General features: G+C 36.1%; 1 protein-coding gene across 5 annotated transcripts in view; it reads left to right on the forward strand.

Annotated features, from left to right (window-relative positions):
• Nucleotides 1-2007: 2007 nt before the first annotated feature.
• LOC139960833 (sentrin-specific protease 8-like) overlaps nt 2008-22451 on the forward strand; it is a 39789-nt gene continuing 19345 nt past the window's right edge. For 3 of the 5 annotated variants that reach the window (XM_071959423.1, XM_071959422.1, XM_071959424.1), the window contains exons 1-5: nt 2009-2189; nt 7582-7670; nt 8880-8988; nt 10533-10648; nt 12096-12146. In XM_071959423.1, the coding sequence (XP_071815524.1) occupies nt 2038-2189; nt 7582-7670; nt 8880-8988; nt 10533-10648; nt 12096-12146 (517 nt within the window). In that variant the 5' untranslated portion in view covers nt 2009-2037. Of the gene's footprint in view, nt 2190-7581; nt 7671-8879; nt 8989-10532; nt 10649-12095; nt 12147-22451 lie in introns of all 5 variants that reach the window. The other 2 variants (XM_071959425.1, XM_071959426.1) reach the window with 1 other exon arrangement.

The raw sequence follows: 22451 nt of genomic DNA on the forward strand, positions 1-22451 counted from the left end.
CTCATCACTCTTGTGTACACAAATTGCATGGCCAGCCAAGACCACTGTTTATTACGCTTGGATAACTTCAGAGTTGGCTTCTTTGCAGAGTGTTTAAATATTATGTTACTGTTCCAAAGAAAGATAATCTTCTTAGACAGATAAGACTCATAGCCAGGAAATTAGAGACAGTGGAGTTGTTGACTCAAAGGATTATCATTAAATGTCAGGCTGCATAATTTGTGTCAATTTCTGTAAGGGGCATTTAATGTCACGTCTGCCTAATTTTGTGCATTCCAAGTTTCTTGCGCCCTATTGCATCATCCTAGTGTACCATTTGCAAGCAACAAACACATTAGCTTACATTATCTTGCAGTGCTTCCTTTTCGAAACTTGTTTGTAAAAATTATTTAGCCTAGGAGGCTGGCCTATGTCATATGAATTGATTATATTTTGAAGTTGATAAACCAGACCACCACTTACCTAACATCATAACATGCTATTCAATAGTATTAGGTAAAAACTTCATGAAATTAGAATAACATTGAAACTATTGGCAACAAGTAGGTTGCTATATGATGTTGCTCACCGCGCTCAAGGAGTGCCATTTAACAACGAAATCAAAAGTTTCTCTAGTCTCTACCATGTGCTAAGACAGTGAACTTGCGGATTTGCTGTTCGGTTTGAGATGAAATGCACATTTCAAGGCGTTTTCATCTCCCGTAGGAGCTGACTTGCTGGAAGATGCTGCGAACGTCATGTCAGTTCATAAAGGGGAAATTAACACTGCAAATACTTTATGCTCAATTACTCATTGAATTATTGACATTGAATTAGCAGTTTCTGCTAAAGATGCCCTTCTAAAACCATTGTGGAGTTTTGCATTTACATTCACAAAGAGAAAGAGCATATTAAAATTGGGGCCAACGTAGTACAGTAGGTCTTTTGAAGGAATCTCTAACAAGATGAACAATAAAATATTTACTTTGTAGCTTGGGCAAACTTGTTAATTGAGACAAATGTTATCACTCTGCGCAGTGGTAGCATGGTGGGCTCATAATTGACGCACTTAAAGGCATTGAAGAATCGCCTCAAACCGCGTGCGGCCATCTGAAAGGTTAACTTTCTGTTGCTTGCAAGTGACGTTCTGTTTGTGTCACTACAAAATGCAGACAGTAATGAAACGTGATACCTTGTTATCTTTAGCTGGACCTGAGATGTCCATCGCTGTATCCTTTATACACTGTGCTGTGGGTATTGACCGCAGCTGTATGTACTGACTTATAACCGACGGTAGCAAGCTGTGTGTGTATTTTCTAGGATCGATGGTGGTGTCTAACACTTCTGTTACACCTCATTCGAAACTAGGTCAGATTACCGGCATTAGACGTTTCTTTTTGCGCGAGTCTTCACACCCTTTAATGGTTTGATTAATAATGTCTATCAACGAAAAGCACAAATCCCTCAACTGTATGCGATTTTTATATGTGTAGTTCCTCAAAACTGTGATGAATCCTGGGATGAATCCTGTGATGAATCCTGTCATGAATCCTGTCATGAATCCTGGGATGAATCCTGTGATGAATCTGAATCCTGGGATGAATCCAAGGATGAATCTGAATCCTGGGATGAATCCAAGGATGAATCTGAATCCTGGGATGAATCCAAGGATGAATCTGAATCCTGGGATGAATCCTGTGATGAATCCTGGGATGAATCCTGTGATGAATCTGAAACCTGGGATGAATCCTGTGATGAATCTGAATCCTGGGATGAATCCTGTGATGAATCCTGGGATGAATCCTGTGATGAATCTGAATCCTGGGATGAATCCAAGGATGAATCTGAATCCTGGGATGAATCCAAGGATGAATCCTGGGATGAATCTGAAACCTGGGATGAATCCTGTGATGAATCTGAATCCTGGGATGAATCCTGTGATGAATCCTGGGATGAATCCTGTGATGAATCCTGGGATAGCTTCAGGTTGGGAATTTCAACTCCAAAAATGTTAACCAGCAAATACAAGTAATAGAAAACTGGTCACATAGAAATTGAATGTTGACAATCGTTATCACAGAAATTTGTAACTGTATTATGGCAGACGAGATCGTCGTCAGTTTTCACAATTCGCTTCTTCGTGAGAGTGATGTTTCTCTTTTAGATGGTCCAAGATGGCTGAACGATAAACTGATTGGTTTTGCTTTTGAGTAAGGTGTCGATCTTTGTAAAGAGTTGGCAATTTTTTTGTCTTCTGTGTATTTCGTGAAACCGGTGTGATTTGTAGGTGACTGTGTACCTTGTTGATATGAATAACAACTAGGCTAGGCCTAGGCCATTATACGTAGAGTAATAATATCTGTCCACCATGGCATTACTAGTAAAGACTAATTAGTAATATTCAGTAGATCCAGTAGATGGCAGTAGATCCATGTTAGGTTATGCATAATAGGGTCGGCAAATGTGAAGCCATATTATTCCCAGCTAACACATTGGAGAAACATTTGCCCAGAAAAGCGTCAGCAACAGCTTGATGGAAACATCTTCGATGGGTACTAGTTGGGCGATATTTGCTTCTTAACGTCACGATAAATAGTTCAAAAATGTTCATGATATTTCGATAATTACGATAATTTTTCCTTGTTGTTTTTAGTGTGTTCGCGAACACACTAAAAACAACTGCCGTTTCCCACGGGTGTTTTCGCGCAGCGAACACACCAACCCCTGTTGCGTGCGAGCATAGTGTCATGGGGTCCAGGGGCCTGCCTTAGGACCCGGTGGTGTCAAGGGGTGGAACCCCTTGTATGGGGTCCAGGGGGCGAAGGCCCCCGGAAAATTTTCGTATTTTTGCGTGTCTGGCGATAACAAATTCGCAGTTGAGGATTCAAAATACTGACAACTTTTTTAAGTTAAATTGTCACGAAACTGATGAAAATTTTAAAATGACAAGTTAGAGTAGCTATATTATGTGATAAAATGAAAAGAGATTTAATCTGTCTTACAATCTTTAAAAAGTTTAACTTACAAAACTGTCGATATTATGAAACAAATTACGTTCGGCAAAGCCCCTTTTCTAGACTGCCTAACAATGAACAGCGTGCACTATACGTACACATCAGTTTACAACTGCAGTGTTTAACCCTACTTAAATATCACGGTAGGCTACATGTGATGCGAATTTTCACAGGTACCTTGCCAAACAACCCCCCTGTCTAACACCTGTTGTTAACATTTTTGGCATGTTTCCAAAAAACTTTTCATGGAGTAAACTATTTTGGCTCCATGCTAGGATTAATTAGGTCAGTCAGTAAAGGATCGGTAAAGTTATGCGAAATATTATCTTAGACGTTCAAGAAAAGTAGGTAAATATCCCTGTAACATTAAGGTAAGTAAAACACACCTCAAGCCAACCGACTCCTCCGCATGAACAAAACAATCTATTCCCCATGATACATGAGGCACAGTCTATACCATACAGACATAGCACGATATCAAGGCCCCAATAGCTACAGTATGGCCATCTTTATGAAAGTAAACCTTGTAATCCCATGTCTTAGGCCAATTGGCATGATTAACTAAATGCTAAATATTGTTTCCATGTCCTTGTAGAAAACGTCAACTTCGCAAAATACAATTAGTTGTGTTTTTGTTGTTACGCGAGATTCGTAACCGACGAAGTGGTTAGGCTATTTACTATACACTTAACTATGGTAGGATATCAATTTTTCCTTTTTTTGGGAAATACTAGAAAATACTTTCTTTTCCTGCCGCTTAACACCAGATGTGGTCTTATGGTTTATTCATAAATGGGTGTACTAGAGCCTTGTTTACATGACATTAGTTGCATTTAGCACGATATGCCAGTTTCGCGTGAATTTTTCAAAAGTATTTTGCTCGATCTTTCGTAAAATTTGAAAGGTGTACCAACTTACTGTTTGTACACAATTGGTAATTTCTCTACTGATTTTCAGAGTTTTTTCTCTATACAGTCAATGTTGTAAAGGACGGGTTTTTTTACGAAGTTCAAAAGTCAGTAAATAAAGTTGATAAACTTTATTTCTTTTCAACTTTCTTAACCATGGAATGCTAGAATAACATTTACACTTAAAACGGAGAAAGGATAATCGCATTTTTTCCACATTTATTTCAAATTTCTTTCACAAGAAATTATCGTCATTTGTTCAATCGTCAAAAAATATCGTCTTGAAAAAAATTATCGCGATAATAATAATTTTTGATATATCGCCCAACCCTAATGGGTACCATGCTTATTGTTGACATGAAAAATGAAGTTACTTACAATGAGTGTACTGTAGCCTTCCTGAGGGTATTTAGTTTATCCACATACACACATGTCTTGAGTTAGGCTAACCTAAGAACATGAGGTCATATTATGCAAGTGAAAACTTGTTACCATTTTTCATAGCCTCAGTCTTTACGTTGCTGTTGCATTGCTGTTGTATTTCCCATAATCCATAAATAGAATATGTTAGCTAATGGGAATATACTGTTTGTGCGGTACAGAGAAGGGGTACATATACAGGGGGTAGTTATTACATACAACGTTGTACAAGATGTGCTCTCTGAAGTGTCACTTCAGAAGTTTCACTAAATGATGAAAATATTCAAAATAGGATTGCTACAAAACATGGGAAGAGGAGTCATGTCAGATATCAAGTGGGCTATTCCATATACGAGGAGTTGGCACTTGACGTAATTAGTCAAACTTTTTCGGCTCAACTGTCTTTGAATGGCAAACACACGGTTTATAAAGCTGGGCCATGGACAAACATCAAGATCAAGGTTCTGAGTAACTGCTGTATTTTTTTCTTGGAGAGGCTTATGCTGGCTGCAAAACTTATTGTTTCAGTGTAGAGCGTTCATTGGCATAATATTATGAAAGGAGGTAAGCAAATAACATTGCTCTTGTGAATTGGGTGAAATATGAAAAATGCTTGAAATGTAAGGAACAACAAAAATTATAAAATGCGACAAAGACATAAAAATTTGATCAAACCTTAGGTGAAAGAGAAAAAGACTTGAAAGCCTTAAAAGGAAAAAGATATGTACCTGCAATTCAACAGCTTCATTAAACCAATGAAGTGGCAAACTAATTTTCAATAGGAACCATATAGTTCTCATTTCTACTTCCCTTAAGTTCTGTCTCTCCAACTGATTTCCATCTTCTTGCTGCTCAAAGACAGATGGTATTTTTGCTTGTGTTTTCTCTGTGCTGCTGAAGATCATGAGGTGTTCCTTACTTATCTCGTGTCTGGTAAAAGTAGAGAACTGCAAACTGGTGCAACCTTTAGCAAGGGTATTAGTTTTCTGACCATCTCGACAAAGTTTGCAAAAGTCAACAATTTTCCTGCTAGAATTTATGGTGCACTCAAGCCATGGAAAGTCTTTGCACCATTTCTCACGGAAACAAGCACGCTTTCTTAGTGTGGAAGCTGCATCAAGAGTCTTTGAAGTGGAAGGTCCACTTGCCTCAGTTGCAACAATTGGCAAGTTCTTTGATAAAGAAGCGCTACAACTCTCCCCTTTTTTTTTTTCCTTCAGATCTTATGGCATTTTTTCACTTCTTTTGCCTTACTCTTCTTTTTGTTTTTGCTAAAGAAATCTATGAGTGTTCTCTTAGTAGCCATGATGAAGCAACAGAGAAATGCTTTGAGTTGTAAAATAACTTGGTCGCAAGATTTGCAGTAGATTTATCATTGGCAATGGCCATGGACCCATTTACTCACATATTCACATCCAAGTCAAACAAAGATACTACTATACATTTGATAACAACTTACCAAAAAAAAAATGACAACAATATAAGTTAGTATCATTCCATGACAGTTTTCTTTTCAATAATCATATTTGTTATTTTCCCCGAAAAGATTCTTGCCATCACTGTTCGTTCTCTTTACTGCTCTATGGAAATTCCGCCCAAAACTAGGCTCAGTTCACTGCGATGTTGGAGTCTTACCCCGGTAAAAAAAATGGGTCTTCCAGTTCCTTGATAAAGTTCTGTGCTAGAAGTCAGCACTGCACATGAGTAGTTAAAAGAACATCAGCTTGCCCAGGTGTGGCCTGTTTGCATTTATAAACACACACAATACATAGGTACACTGTAGCCTGTGGAAGCAAACGTGTCTGAAATCTCTCAGATACAGACAGTGAGTGGGATTCCATTCAAAACCACAGTCGGATATCGTGAATAGTTGATTGGGAAGTTTTGAATCTGTCATTGTTGCGGTTTGGTAGTTTGTGTCGCATTTAGTACGCTGAGTTTGCCAAGGAAAATTCTTGCGTCCAGCAGAATCCTGCGTTCGTAATAAGTTTAAGTCGCAAAGGTTGCACTCAAGTCGCATTCAAGTCGCATAAATTCAAGTCGACATGACTGTCAGATACAGAGTCATGTACTGTATTTCAAAGATAGGTACGATGCAAAACCTTCACTGAAGGAATACAGTAGCTGGGCTTGTCTGTGTATGATCCCTCTAGCTGTGAGAAAAGAAATGTGTGTCTCTTTATTCACACAGATAACTATATCTGTGATTTGAAACAGTTACTTAGGCCATGCAGGTTGTTGTCCCTAAACAGCTTATAGACTCATTGTAGGTATGTTGTACCACAATCATGTAACGGAGCCAGCATTGAGCCACCGAATTTAGCTTCAGTTTTATTTTCCAATCAAACACAAATACAGGATGTGCATAGAACAGACTAGAAAATATGCATTTATAAGCAAATCCTCTTTACAAAACAAAATTGAACAAATTTAATGAAACAGGAAAGAACAAGGGAAAGAAACAGGAAGAAAGGAATGAGACAAAAAAAGTAGAAGTAAAAAAGAAGGAAACAAGTATCTAAGAGCAAAGGGAACCATAACCTATGAAATGAAGTCACAAGCTGGTTAAATCATGAACTAATCATGCACTATTTTACAGTATGTGGTTCCAATCTTTGCTAAATTAATGAACAAGACGTTTGTAACACCGACTGTCCCTGTAAGTTTTCAGGCAAACGAAAACGTACTGGGACAGTCGGTGCTTGCCTTTCCATATATAACTTGCTATTGGTTCTCTAATGTTAAAGCTATTACCTGAAAGTTACTTCACAGATTTATTTGTTTAGATTTGAATGTTGTTTGTCAAATAAAGGCCTATTAAGCTTCTGAAGAAACCAAAGAGGTGCTTGTCATGTTATAAAATGTAGAAAGCACTGTATAGATTATTAGTATAGAGTTTAAAAGCATACTGTACTATTCAAATATGATGTCAGCTGAGACAAAATAGCCGTTAGAATTGAGCTGTGCATATTTTCTGCAATTACTTCTTAAAATAACTTGTGTAACAACTAGTGAGAAGAACAATTAGTATGCATGTGCAACTTAATATTTCCATCTCAATAGTTGACAATGTTATGTAACTGATATGTCACGAATCATGAACATGTAAAGTATATATAGTGATTATTGAATTATTTTTTATAAAAATTGAGATGTAGATTTGGTTGCAGTGTTAACATATGGAATAAAAGTTTCATCCTAGCATATGATGAAAGTGGCAAATGTAGTAATCTGAATTCTTTGGTCTTTTGTTTTGTCAGATACTTTGAGCACACTGCATTTGCTGGTAAGGTAGACAACATTGCAATTATCAGCCCAGAAGTCACACAATTCATTAAGTTGTCAGCAGGTAAGTGTGAGGAGAAAAAGGTCACATAATTTCTAAGTGACCTGATCTTTTATGTCGTTAAAAATAACACACAGTATATTTAACTATCTGTATATTTAACTTATTAACTAACTAACAGTATATTTAACTAACTAAGTGGATAGCCAAAAGTAACCGTACGGTTTAAGCATTTGCAGTATTAAACTCAATAGTATCGTGAATTTATGTGTACTGTTGTTGTGTTAGGCTGTTGGCACTATGTTGTGACCATATATTAATATAAATTGTGGCTGTTTGTATTTCATTAAAGAATACTGTAGAACCTGATGATTGCTTTAAAAATGCAGCTCTTTCATGTTTGGGATAAAAGTGTATATCATTTCTGTTGATTAACCATTACCTCAGAACTGAACAAAAGACAATCTATATTCTCTTTTGAAGTTTCCTTTATTTCTCTTCTGTAGAATACAGTAGGAAGATCCTTAAATTACCTCCAAATATATGCTACACAAAGTATTAAGATGTATATTATATGTACATAGAAAGTTAGTATCAATATGTTATGATATAGACAGCATTCTCATCCATCATAATTTTCTAGACAAACTGTAACACTCAACACTACTGTATTCACTGCAGTCACTTGCAGATATGTACATGTTTGGTCATGAATGTATAGGGTAGTAATTTGAATCTGAATTTTCGAGAGTCTGATGGTATCATAGCTGGCTATTTAAGGAAAGATGATGAAATAAAACAGAAAAGTCTCTGTAAAGGATTACAGCAAATAATTCATAGCTTGACAATGGAGATCTGTATGTTAGATTGAGTTAGATTTGGTTCCAATATGTCTGAATGTTTAGTGCCTTGTAACAGTGGTACAAAGTTACATGCTAATTTGTTAATGTAGCTTTTAAAACTGAAGGCCAAAATGGGAACCTTCTGTTAAGGTTACACCTGGTTATTTCTCTGTGCCCTCTTTGAGCATTCTTTGAGCTTTTGATGTTGCAGATAAAATCACTGTAGGCATGGAGACAGAAACATAATTATAATTATATCAACTTCTGATAAAGCGCTTTCCATGAAATCTCAAAAGCGTTGTACAACATGAAGACAGAAAGTCATTATAACCTTAAATATTTCCATGAGTGAAATGTAACTCTTGTTGCAGAAGTAGCAAGATATTCCATGACAATGACATTTTCTTTCGCTTTTTTGTTCTCTCAACAGAGAGCGAAATTGGAGTATTTGTAAACCCGCTAGATTTACCTCAGAAAGATTATATATTTCTTGCTGTCAACAACAATTCATCGTACAGCAGTGTTGGAGGATCACACTGGTAATGTATCTCTAAGTGCTATGTTTCCATAATTAGATTGGTTCCTGTTATACTTCAGTTCATGGTATACTCAACTCTTTATCGGGATCGTTTATCCAAGTCATTCCATTCGAATCTCCAATTTTTCACAGACAGATTCATTTTGTCGGATGAAAACATTGTGGTGATAATGACAGAAAAATATTTGACAGTGGTATATTTATTGTCCATATTATGCACCCAGCTCAAAATATGGCGAAGTAATGAGAAATGACTTGGAAGGTAACATATGTTCAAAGATTTGAGATTTGATGGCTAATGACCATACAGGATGTAATTCTAGGTACAGTAGTTAGAATAGCTAGAGTAGAGTGAGAGATTGGAGTTAGAGATATAGTCAGTGAGTAGTTTGTGAGCTTTTCAATGGTTAGCAACTGAAGGTAACATATGTTGAAAGATTTGAGATTCGATGGCTAATGACCATACAGTATGTATCTCTAGGTACAGTAGTTACAGTAGAATAGCTAGAGTAGAGTGAGAGATTGGATTTAGAGATATAGTCAGTGAGTAGTTTGTGAGCTTTGCAATGGTTAGCAATTGAAGGTAACATATTTTGAAAGATTTGAGATTTGATGGCTAATGACCATACAGTATGTATATCTAGGTACAGCAGTTAGAATAGCTAGAGTAGAGTGAGAGATTGGAGTTAGAGATATAGTTAGTGAGTAGTTTGTGAGCTTTGCAATGATTAGTGCATAATATACATGACTACTGTACTTATATCAGCCTTTTGGGTAAGATCATGTGATCACATGTAAAAAGTACACAGTATATCACTCACCAACCATGAACCTGAACATGTGTAGTATCTATTCCCTTTCCAAGGGACTTGCGATACTCACCCGAGGTGACAACATCATGATCATACGGTTACAGTCTCAATCGGAGAGTGGATGAAGTTGTCTGGGTTTCATGTCCAGGCTCTATCTTGGGGTGACATCTCTTAAAAAGTACGCCAGTCTCACTTCGTTAGTGATTGGTCAGTTCCGTTGTATTTGGCTTGAAGGGCAAATGTGTTTGAAACTATTTGGTTTAACTTGGAAAGCTATAAATGATATGGCATCAGACTAATGTAAGAAAATATTTATAAATGTTACACTTAGTAGATTAAAGTCTTTCCAATAAACTGCTTTGAGAGATGCGAGATCCTCCTCCAATTGTGATAAGTAAATCATTTGCTCTTGCGGCTCAAGAGCTTTGGGAGAAACTACCACTTGATCTTATTAGTTCGTCTCACAATATGTCGCACATGTTTAATGTTTTTATTTTTTAATGAAGTTCTTCTAATTGCTTTAAAAGGTTGCTAAAGAGATGTTGCTAAAGAGAGGTTGCTAAAGAGATGTAGCTAAAGAGAGGTTGCTATAGAGATGTTGCTGTGTTGTTGTTAATATTATATTATTATATAGACTGAAGGTGACTGAGTGGCTGTGGGTACAGTAATTTGTTCTGTTTCTCTGGATGTATCCCTTTGTTATCACTTTGTTTGTTTTTTCTTTTACCTTTAGGAGTCTGTTAGTATTTTCGAAAGAAGATCAAAGCTTTATGCATTTTGATCCACTTCACAAATCAAATGCACAGGATGCCAAGCAGCTTGTCTTACAGCTACAGCCTCTTGTGACTGGTAAGTAGTCCAGGGTCATCTTTTGCCAAATTGTTTCCCTAATTCAAGGTTGAGTTTGGTGTGCTGTTTTAGCCAGCGATAAATTACTAGTGCTAGATCAACTGTAGTGATTCATATAGTCGTTTGTTTTGTATTAATTTCACTATCTAAAGCTAAATCAAAGAAAATATTAAAAGAGGAAATCACAGGAGCAAGTTTTAGTCATTTTACTTAAAAAACAATGTGTTCATGTTCATATGCAATACATGGATGGCATTCTCATCAATGCTATCACCCTTGTGTAGATTAAAGCCTGAACAAATTACCTCAAAAAGCAAGATGACAATAAAGTTGGCAAAATGAAGGTGTCTAAACTTCAAAAAGAAAGGTTTTTAGCGTTACCTTTATTGTACAATATTAACTAAATTTTTAAAGATGACTTATAATTAGTTGGTAGGCTGGTAGGGATAGGTGTTGGGTTGCAAATTCTAGATGGGGATTGACTTAAACATGTCATATACCTTTATGGTATTAGATTTTTAAAAAAAAACAGAATATAGAAACCACATTATAGAAATGCAGCCTGTGCAATATAAATACTCGAAAAGATTGCCATTTGTAAAAGCATTGACAGAAATTGAACAGGTAATGATTTGATTGTTAGATAATTTGGAAATTTTGAGTTTCAATTTGTCATGTATTTATCGTATATCTCAATATTTTAAACTACCCAATGATGTATAGTTATGTTTGCGGGAATGAGTGGAGATGGCATTTTTGTGTTTCTGCTCCCAGATACCTTTTTCAAAGCTTGTGAAAATTTGCCACTCGGTACCAGTTGGAATTGCTTTCAAAGGCTATTCATTTTCCCAGCATAAAATCATACTGGAGGCAATTTTGTGGCCTTATCTACTTAATTTGGTCCATTCGGGAATAGCTTGGTGCAGTGCACTCTCATTAAAGAGACAGTCCATACATATTACCATTGTTAAGTCATAGGCAATTTCACCAGCCTCCCTCCAGTGCTAAAACGTTCCAATCGTGTAACTTAGGTAGATAGGAAGGTTCATATGTAGACATGGAGACGGGTAAGAGAAGACCGAAGTAAAATCTTAGATGGGATGGTAGATTCTGAAATGCTGGAAGTGTCTGCCAAAATGACTCTTTGGTCATGCATTTGATCTGCACAAGGCCTGTTTGTGTCGTTATGGACTTTAAAGGTATGAATTTATCAAGCTGAATGTTACCTTTATTGATTCTGTGTATATTTGGTATTGCTGTTTTGTATTTGAAACTCATATTCTGTACATGTAATCATCTGTGCATACATACTTTAAATTACATTCGCCTGCAACAGCCTGTCTTTTATACTGATACAATGCATGCAGTGGTAGTATTAAGATTCTGCAGCATTGTTACTCTAGTCATTGAGTTACAGAAATATCTCTTTAATGTTCTTTCATTGCAGACACCGGTATGGCCAACTACGTAGAGATGTCCTGTCCGCAACAAGAAAATGGTGAGTTTCAAAGCATTCACATTGTCTGTGTATTTTAATTGATTTCTTTTCACTAGCTGTGAGTAAACACACCAGTTAGAAATAAAGTTTCTGACAACTTCTTTCTGATGGTGAGTCATCTATTGCGCCATTGATGAATGAAGAAGTTTGACGAAAACGGGATGATAAAATAAGATGCATAAATGGTAGTCATACATATGACTGTTGGAAGTGGCTACCTATGATGAAATATTGTGCATTGTTGATTCTTAAAACAGCAAAATTCGAATTTTGATACCACAAGAATGAGCTCTTAACATTTGAAGTTGCAAATTGGTGATGAACAGCATCTCTCTGGATGAAACATAAGTTGGGTTAAGGTTCTATAAACTTTCAAGCTATAGCTTTGATATATGATGGGATTTTAAGAACATTTGAGTTGAGATAAGGTCAGATAAAGAAGGAGCGTTTGTGTTGAAAAGTTGTTGCACCATTAAATTCTGGAATCTCAGGCACTTTTCTATCCGTGTGAGATTAGATTCCTCAGAGGAAATTTTAAATTTTTTTTAAAGTTAATACTGTTTTACTTGTACATGGCGACATTGACTACTTTAAAACAGCTTTTTGTATCGATTACATTGTAAATCGATCAAGCTATTAGATATCCCTCATTGGGTTTCCAAGTTTGATTTGATTATCAATATTTTATCGCCCAGACTCTTTTTAATATTTAGCAATTTATTCCATGTCCTTGGCACATTGAAAGACATTAGGAAATTTGGACATTTGACTTCATTATTTGAAATGAACAAGCTAAGGTAACGTTAATGGACAAACCTTGCTAGATTAGACTTCAATATTGAACAGCATCTTGAAAATTATCTACATAGACACAAAATCCTCATTAAATGTTGGAGTTAGGCAAACTTTTAGTCTTGATATGTCATTGTCCAACAAATGTGTTTCTATACCTTCAAATATATTACATCTGGTAGGCTCCTTTAAATCTTCAATGTGTATGACATCAGCTCCTCAGTGCCTACTTAAATGGTAATGTTAATCTATTTGTTTAATCAGATTTAATAACTCAACCAAAGTATGTTCTTTGAATTTTGCATTAATCCCAGAGCACCTATTCAACACCTTTCGTCCTTGACAAACTTGTATCACACTGTAAACGTGTTATTTGTGGCCGTAAAATTTGAAAGTTTGATGTGTTCCTAATGTATGAAAGTTTAAAGTATGTGCTGGATCTGAGAAACTGACCTAATAGTCTGTGTGTTAGACCAAGTGGTCAAGGTACTGTACGTAATTTAATGAGTCTCAGTTGTTTTAAGGCAGGGTTGTCCAACCTACGGCCCGCGGGCCACAGTCCGGCCCGCCGCAGGGTTGCGTCCGGCCCGCCAGAGATGCTCTATGGTGTGAAATTTAGTGAGCAGATTTATTGATAACAATTTGAAGCTATATAATCAATCATTCGAACCTTCTGGGTCCAAAAAAACTGCATACAGGTCAGTTTGTGTGACACTCTCTCAGCGGAGGGTAGGGGGGGGTGCTGGCTGGACTTTATTCATCTGTTTTATCAGGAAGGAAAATAAATCAGTGCGCTCCGCGCGCAGTGCTCACATTTTGTTGCCTCGGGCTTCGCGCAAAAAATCGAAAAATCGAGCGTAGGGTTCATGCGGCCCCCTCCTACATCATAATCATTCCATGTGGCCCTCCTCTGCAAAAGGTTCGACAACCCTGTTTTAAGGTCATTACCCTGAAAAATTAAGTAGTATACAGTGACTTTGACAGTCTTCAACTGATAGTATAACACATAATGTTGTGCTTAAATTCATCTTTTAATAACTCCCACTGACATTAGAGGGCAGGTCCAAGCTATTTGCACTGTGACATACGGGACATTTCAGAGACTTAAATGTGTCAAAAAGTTATAAAAAATCTATCTTCCAGAAACTTTTTCAGGTTTTCATATTTGTTATTGCTGATACTTTATTACAAACTCATGAAGATTTCCTACACTTGCTTTAATTAGGTCCCATCTTAATTAATGTACAGTGTGACGTACGGGACCAGAGAATTTTGTATTTTTTTTACTAAAGAGCAAAGCTGAAACCCCTCTGAAATTAGGAGGGCAGTGATCAAGCTGTTATCACTAGTGAATAGCCTAACCTTCCAAGGGCTAAGCTGTAACATATTAGAAAAAAATATGAAGCCATTCCAGTACAGTGATTACACAAATGAAAATTTGTCCTGTGATGTACGGGACATGTGACGTACGGGACAATTTGTCCATATACAAATGGACTATGAAAACTCATATTTTTATTCCTGAATATACCATGACAAGCTGATTTCTATATAAAAACATTAATTTGGATATGCCAGAACAATTTCATTGGTAATTTCATGCCATATTTCCTTCTTTCTGGGATATGGAAAAGAGCAGTGACTGTACTTGTGGGATCATTCCACTACATAAAACATGGAATGCGTAAAGTATAAATCTACTCTACACATTCATCAAATACTCATAACATCAATTCTAGCTTTGTTAGACCACAAATGATTCAAGATGCAAAGTTTTGGTGCAAAACTGTTTTGGTATATACTGTACAACACACTGTATCATACTCTCCACTATTGACCCTGAAGTTGAAATATGACCCATCCCATTCAAAATATACCATAATGTCCACAGTAATGTCCACGTAATGTCCATCTATGAAACTAGTACAACAACAAAAATTCTATCGACCTTAAACTGGTTACCAGACCAAATACTCATAACATCAATTCTAGCTGGGTTAGACCACAAATGATTCAAGATGCAAGTTTTGGTGCAAAACTGTTTTGGTATATACTGTACAACACTGTATCATACTCCACACTATTGACCCTGAAGTTGAAATATGACCCATCCCATTCAAAATATACCATAATGTCCACAGTAATGTCCACGTAATGTCCATCTATGAAACTAGTACAACAACAAAAATTCTATCGACCTTAAACTGGTTACCAGACCAAATACTCATAACATCAATTCTAGCTGGGTTAGACCACAAATGATTCAAGATGCAAGTTTTGGTGCAAAACTGTTTTGGTATATACTGTACAACACTGTATCATACTCCACACTATTGACCCTGAAGTTGAAATATGATCCATCCCATTCAAAACATACCAAAATGTCCACAGAAACGTCCATGTAATGTCCATCTATGAAACTAGTACAACAAAGAAAACTCTATAGACCTAATACTGGTTATTGAACAAACTCATGAGTGATTGTCCTCTGCAAAAGTTGGGCGAGCAAAACTCTACACTTGTAACTAAAAATCTCAATGTCTACTATCTAAGTTCAGGACACAAGAACATTGTTGCACAGTCATGATAGTCACACTTCACAATAGGCCTATGAAATGTTGAAATGCAAACTCAACATTCTTGAAGTCATCCTCATTCAATGTCAATGTTGAATAGCATTGTAGATGATTCTGTATCCCACACTCACACAATTGACTTCCCGTTAGTTTATTGAACAACACTTGGGCTGTTGGTGGTCATCAGTCAATAGTTTATTTGGTGCCATGATGTGCTCATCAGGCATGCAGGGATTATAAGTTGCAATTACCAGCTTTCAACAAAATAAATTTGTAAGCATTGGAAGGTTTCCAGTAGAGGTCCCCATTGGAGCCCATGCATGTTTATTATGTATAAATACAGGGTTTCCACCACACTATGTCCCGTACGTCACATTTTGTCCTGTACGTCACATTTTTAAATTTGATAATTAGATTTGCAGTGAATATTATTTCAATTTTTTGGGGATGGATTTTGTTGAGCAATGTTCTTAATTAGAACACTGCAATTTGAATTTTGCAAATTAGCCGGCTGTAATTGTTCGAATAGGCCAAAAAAAATTTAAAAATTATGAAAATCTGAAACTTCAATAATTCAGCTTTAACATGACACCACATTTAGGGTGCTTCAGTAAAGTTTGAAATTTGGCTTCTAGGGATACAATAGCTTGGACCTGCTCTAGAAACACCTGACACTAATCAGCTGCTTTAAATCCGCATACAATCTGATGCATGGGTGCAATATTCCACCATTAAAAGAAAGATCATTGACCTGAAAAGATAATCTATTATGTTAATCATCCACCAAAATGACATCAGAAAGAATGAATTAGTCATTTAATGTTATAAATACTTGCATATGAAAGATTAAAATCTTGCATTGTATTTGTGTCTCTTGTAAATGTGGTTTTCTCTTTGGAAAACCCTTTTTTTTTGTGTGTAAAACTAGGAATGATTTCTCTGTAAGACCCTATGCATACATAAAGTTACAGCTAAAGAATCAAGGCATAGCCTTCTCACACAAGTTGTACAACAGTTACATACTGACTCATCAGCTTGATGTTAAGTTACGATAAATCCATATTTGTGTTTGAAGTCATTAAAAATGCAAAAGTACAAAGGGCTTGACATTTTCAAGAAAACTTGGTGACATTTTAATGTCATACAGTAGTCACATTGTAAATTTTGGAAGAAACATTATTTGGTTAAAATACTCATCATGTCATTGCAGCCAGCCTTTCTGTTCATGTTTGAAGAACAACAGGACCAAATTTCTATACGAATTTAATAGAAATTAAATAGTTTTATACAGTTTTATAGTTTTCTGGGCATGTCAGACAGAGTGGCGTCATTATGCCTATTTTGCTTTAAGTAAAAGTCATTGCTACTCTATGTAATTTTAATAATAATAATAATTTTTCCATGGAGGAGGAAAGTGCACAAATTGACCAATGCAGTGTGAATTCAACACATGTTAAGGTGACATCGATGGCTATTGAAACATGTTTAATCTAATATCACATTGCCAGAAGATATCAACAAGATAAAGGTGTCTAACATGGAAAAATCACTTCGAAGTGCATTTTAACCTTCTCCTGTGCTCTAAACTTGGAAAAGTTGTATCTATGTAGCTTTAATTAGAGTCATTTAAAGAAGAACATATTCCTTGGTGGCCATTTACGAAACATTATGCATGAGCATTTATATATACAGTATGCTGCGTCATGTTCTAGCCAATTTGTGGATGATTATGATATTAAGTATTTCATGCATATCCTTAATATCTACAAAGAGGAGTCATATTCATGTTGATGATATACGATCTCCTTTATCTGTAGCATTTTAAAGTCACATGGAATAACATGGATGCAAATGAACTTGAGAAGAAATCCTATCCAAGGAGTGATTGCATCTTGGGATAATTCAGATCAGATTTCAAATAAATTATACAGTCAGCAAAACTTTTATTTGAGCAAGCAGATAGTTTGTACTGTGTGCTGTAGTTACAACAGTGTTCTCTTTAGATGAATATCAATCATTAATGTGATGCAAAGGACGAAATAACTGGGTTCGCATAGCAATTTGCTACTCAAGAATTGCCAGTTGCTAATCAATATTACTTTTGATTAGCAAAAGATGCAGTACCTGCTAATGCTAATTGCTATTTCCAAGAATTGTCGAGCAATTATTGCTAATCAATTCTCTAAAACTATTTCGTCCCTTGTGATGGGAAAAGGATAGTGGTAAATGTACCTGTTGATTTCTCTCGCTTTATATAATCTCTATTAAAGGAAAGTAAAAAGAGAAAACAACAGGGAAAGGGCCTGTAACATTTAGGTCAGCAGCTTTGAGATATGAAAGTTCACACAAGAACATTATTAGTTTTGTATGACTTTGTCAGAAGCCTACAGTAAGTTTGCTGGTTTCGGTTGTAGGGAAACGTTAGTAAGTAAATATTGCAGAATGGCATTATTCACTACTGTAGCACTGTTAACCAGGGAGCACCAGAACATTTTCTTATTCCTTGTGCTATGTTTATGTGGTATATCTTAAAAGATAACCTAGGGTGCCCTGATGAATATCTGAAAGGGCTTACTCTCAAATGTTCACACAGCCCCCCACCCCTGGGGGTGGGGAGGGGTAAAAATGAGATTATTTAAAGTATGGCATGGTGGGTATCAAATGAAAGGAAATGATATCAGGAATCAATATTTCACAATACTGAGAGGTGAACCCTAAATGCTCTCATATTCCTCATGAAATAGGGGCACCCAGGGAAAGGTCGAAATGGTATTTCATATAATATATGGATAATATAGATATTAGATATGACTCAAATGAAACCAGAAAACACAATGAATATTAATCTACATGTTTCTATGCTGAAGAGCTGAACCTTTACCGAAAATATTAATCTACACTCACTATTGGCTTGGTTGGCAACGTGGGTGGATGGGGTTGGGAGGGGTAAAAACTAAAAACTGAAGTTTATGAAAGTAAGGCATAATGGGTATCAAATGAAAGGAAATTACATTAGGAATACATTTCATAAGGATAAAAGTGATACTCCCAAACGTTGTCACATATGTTCACTTTAAGGATGGGGGAGGTGATAGATAGGTAGTATAGATAGATAGATAGTCAACTTTATTGAATCCCAGAAGGAAATTACATAAAGGTGGTGGAAAACTCAGCCAGTTTGCATATATGTAGCCTAGTTTTGGAAAATAAATGGGGTAAGGGAAGCCTGTGTCATTAGAGCCCTCCTTTAGGAAAGCCTCCAATGATAAGCATCTAGGTATCTTTAGACAAAATTGGACTTCTAGTCAGAAAAGATGTTCAGGATAATGCCAATAAGACAATGTAGTTGAAAATTTGTGACTCTGTTTCTCTATGGGTTTGAGAGTACAGGTGAAGTAGTTTGTGATAGCTCCCCTGAACCACTATTTTTACTTTGTTTGTTCATGTACTTGTCCATGCAACGTTTGTGATAACACACATCTTTCGCCACCATGTCGATGGCTTTAATACGAGGATGGTGTTCTATTATATTTTGTCTACCATATTGACATCATTTTAGGTATTTCGCTTTGTTCAACAAACACCGGCCCTTATTGCTTGTCATGACTAAGCATTTTGGCTTAACACCTATTTTATCATACACTTTGGAGCATATGATGCAGGAAATCCTCAAATTTGATTTTGTTGTGTTTACCCTAGTATTTCGTTGGCTGTTTGGTGTATGGATGATGGTAAAAATAAAGAAACTAGCAATATTTAAGTGTCGAACATTTTAAATCGTTAGAAAGTCAGGTGTCATAAAACTGACTTCACATTGTATATAGTTTCATTCCTGTATTGGACCAACACCCAAATATCTGAAAGCAATACCGCAGTATGCACCGGATTATCGGACACAAGACGTTTTTCTGAAATGAAAGGGTTCTTGCCTCTGTACTCCTTACTGTAAATTGGTACTTTTAGTACTAGGGCTAAAACGTCTGGTATATTGGACAGAATCGGACATATCACCATTGTTTCTTCTATTGTAACAAACTGGGAAGATCGATTTAATCTGGTGTGAAACAGGAGGCAGTAAACTGCACATTCCGTCCAGATAAAAAGTGAATATTGTTGGAGTAAAAAGTACAAAATCGTCCGAGTGTCCGAAGGTGTCAGAAAACGTCTGAAAATGTCGCGTCCGGACGGTCGTGTCAACCTCTACAGAACACCAAGTGCAACAACAGATGTTAAGCAACTTCAACCATCTGCGCACTGCCCAACTTGACCAATTGTACAGTAACATAGAAAATTTTGGATTATCTTGAAGTACTAGTCTGCTTTACATGGCTATGACTGTGATTGTATCGGCTTTGAAAGGGACATGAACCCAACTATCATCTCTAGGTTGTATACTAGAAATCATTTTGATTGATATATAACTCTCCCAAACAACTAAGATAAATCTTGCTCCGTTGGACGATATCCTAGTTCCTGAGGTTTGAATGGGAGCTGTCATTTTGTAAATAGTCTGTAATGTTCTAGTGCCACTAGAATATGAAACCTTTTACTCTCCTTTTGTTTTTCTTTTCCAGTGTTTTCAAGGGTAGAATAGTGTTGAATGACACTGAAAGCAGTGTCATCATAACAGCATTTGAAGAGCTTCAATGTATGTTAGATTCAGCTTTGGCAAATTCCCTCTCAATTTATACAGAAAGGAAATGTTACAAGACATAAGGAAAAAGTAAAAACAAATTTAAGCAGATGTGGCTCTATGATGTCATAGTTGGACTTGATCAAGTCTTCAGCCCTTGTGGGTGAAGAAACACTCAATCTGTGGTATCCCCCAAATGGAATTACATTTTCTTTAGATGTTCAGAGAAGATGTTCAAGACAGTTATCTCTATCATGTAGATCAATGATGATGGTTGGGTGTTGCGTCTCCTTTTAATAATTTGGCAAACCCAACATTTTAACCTATCCTGTGTTCTCATCATGGAAAAGTTTGATATACTGTAGCAGTAATTACAGTTACATTCAAATAAGTCTTATCAAGATTGTGGAAACTGGATATGTTGACTAGAGGCATATGCAGTGACATTGTAGGAAGATACTATTTGTGTAAAAGGTAGAATATGTTTTCAAATCATGCCTCTTTCCAACACTTTGTGTCATTGCAATTGTGTGGATTTACTTGTATGGGTCAAGCTAGTAACCTGTAGTCTACAGTCAGGACCTGTGATGTTGTGTTACAAGTTGTAAAGAAAATATATCCACTATAATACCAACATATATTAACTTTTAACGTCATTGTTCAGTAATAGAAAATTGGATAACGTCATTAAAAAACCCATGGAAATCATGGAAAGTTGCTAGAAGTTTCACTATTAAAAAACACAACATTTAAGAAAGAAGAACATATTACTTGGTGGCCATTTTCAAAACATTACATACGTTACTTGTGTGCAACTTTGTGTTCTACACAATTTGTAGATGATTTATGATATTAAGTCTTGAGTACTTTATTCATTTCCTTATCTATAAGAGGAGTCGTATTCATGTGGTTTAGGTTGAAGGGAATATCAGTAGTAGGACATTATTCACTTTAGCTGCCTCTGTAGGTTCCAATAAACATATGTTAACTTAAAATCTGTACTACCAAAGTTAGACCATTCGTTTTATGAATTTAATGTTGATTCCTGCCCTGTTATTGACATGCTGTAGACCATTAGAGCAGACCTAACTTTTGCCAAATGATTTGACTCATGTTCATATTGCCTAGTTATGGTCATATTGTTATGTGAATGATATTGCCAATGAGTGATAAGTAATATTTTGGGAAAAGTCGCAGTTCGATGGGATAGTAAGCAGAAAAATTCATGGAAAACAAAGTGTAATGATTGCAAGTAAATGCTGACCTTCACTACCTCCCATACTGTAGCTGGTAAACAATTAGGGAGCTTACAGAAAAGAGATTTCCATGTTAAAACAAATTTCAACTTTTCAAATTAAGGAAAGAAATTTCTACTATTGTTGAAGAAGCTTGTACTAACTGTTGTAAAGGAGAAACTTCAGGAAGGATTGTCCAATATCCAATATTCATATTTGAAGGGAAAAAAACACGACAAATTGCAGAATTTTGTGCAGGATAACTTTTTGGTTAAACAGAATTCTTTGGATTGCTAATCATTACAGCATAATTTGAAATGTTTTAAATGTTATCCCATCTCTCCATGGTGCCACGTGAACTGTCCAACCTTACAAAAGACTAACTTAAATTAATTTATACAAAATGAGACTTGTACTGGTCAGCATATTTTCAGTATTGTATATTTGATATTGATAGTTGACCAGTATATTGTTTAAAACTGAGTCCATTTGTTGTTACTGTAGGACATTAATAACAAAGATGTAAGCAATATTAAAATGTGCAACCATTCTAATTATTAGAAAGTCTAGTGTCAAAACTACTACTGTACTTATAAATTAAACTAGACTTCAAATTGTATACAATGTCATTACTTAACTGTTTTTAGCTTAAAGCATCGGTTGTTTGTGCAACATTTACTTTGCTCCTCTCTTACCCATCTCCAGCCTTCTATAAATGCACTTTCCTCATGGGCTAGTCCAAGCTATTGTCCCTGTGAACCGTAAATTTAAAAATCCTTCAAATATGGAATTACAGGTGTCACTGCAAGGCTAGATATGAAGTTTTTGATTTCCTAAAGAGACTTAAAATGCAACATACAGATTTACTTCACTCCTCTCTTACCTGTCTTCAGGCTACTATAAATGCACTTTCCTGGTGGGCAATTCCAAGCTCTATTGTCCCTTGGTGAACCTTAAATATCTGCAAATGTGGAATAACAGGTGTCACTGCAAGGCTAAAGTTCTGAAGTTTTTGATTATCTAAAGAGACTTAACATGGAACATGAATTTACTTAGCTCAGTGGTTAAC

This window comes from Apostichopus japonicus, chromosome 20, assembly GCF_037975245.1.
Source record: "Apostichopus japonicus isolate 1M-3 chromosome 20, ASM3797524v1, whole genome shotgun sequence".
In the NCBI taxonomy this organism is placed as follows: domain Eukaryota; kingdom Metazoa; phylum Echinodermata; class Holothuroidea; order Aspidochirotida; family Stichopodidae; genus Apostichopus; species Apostichopus japonicus.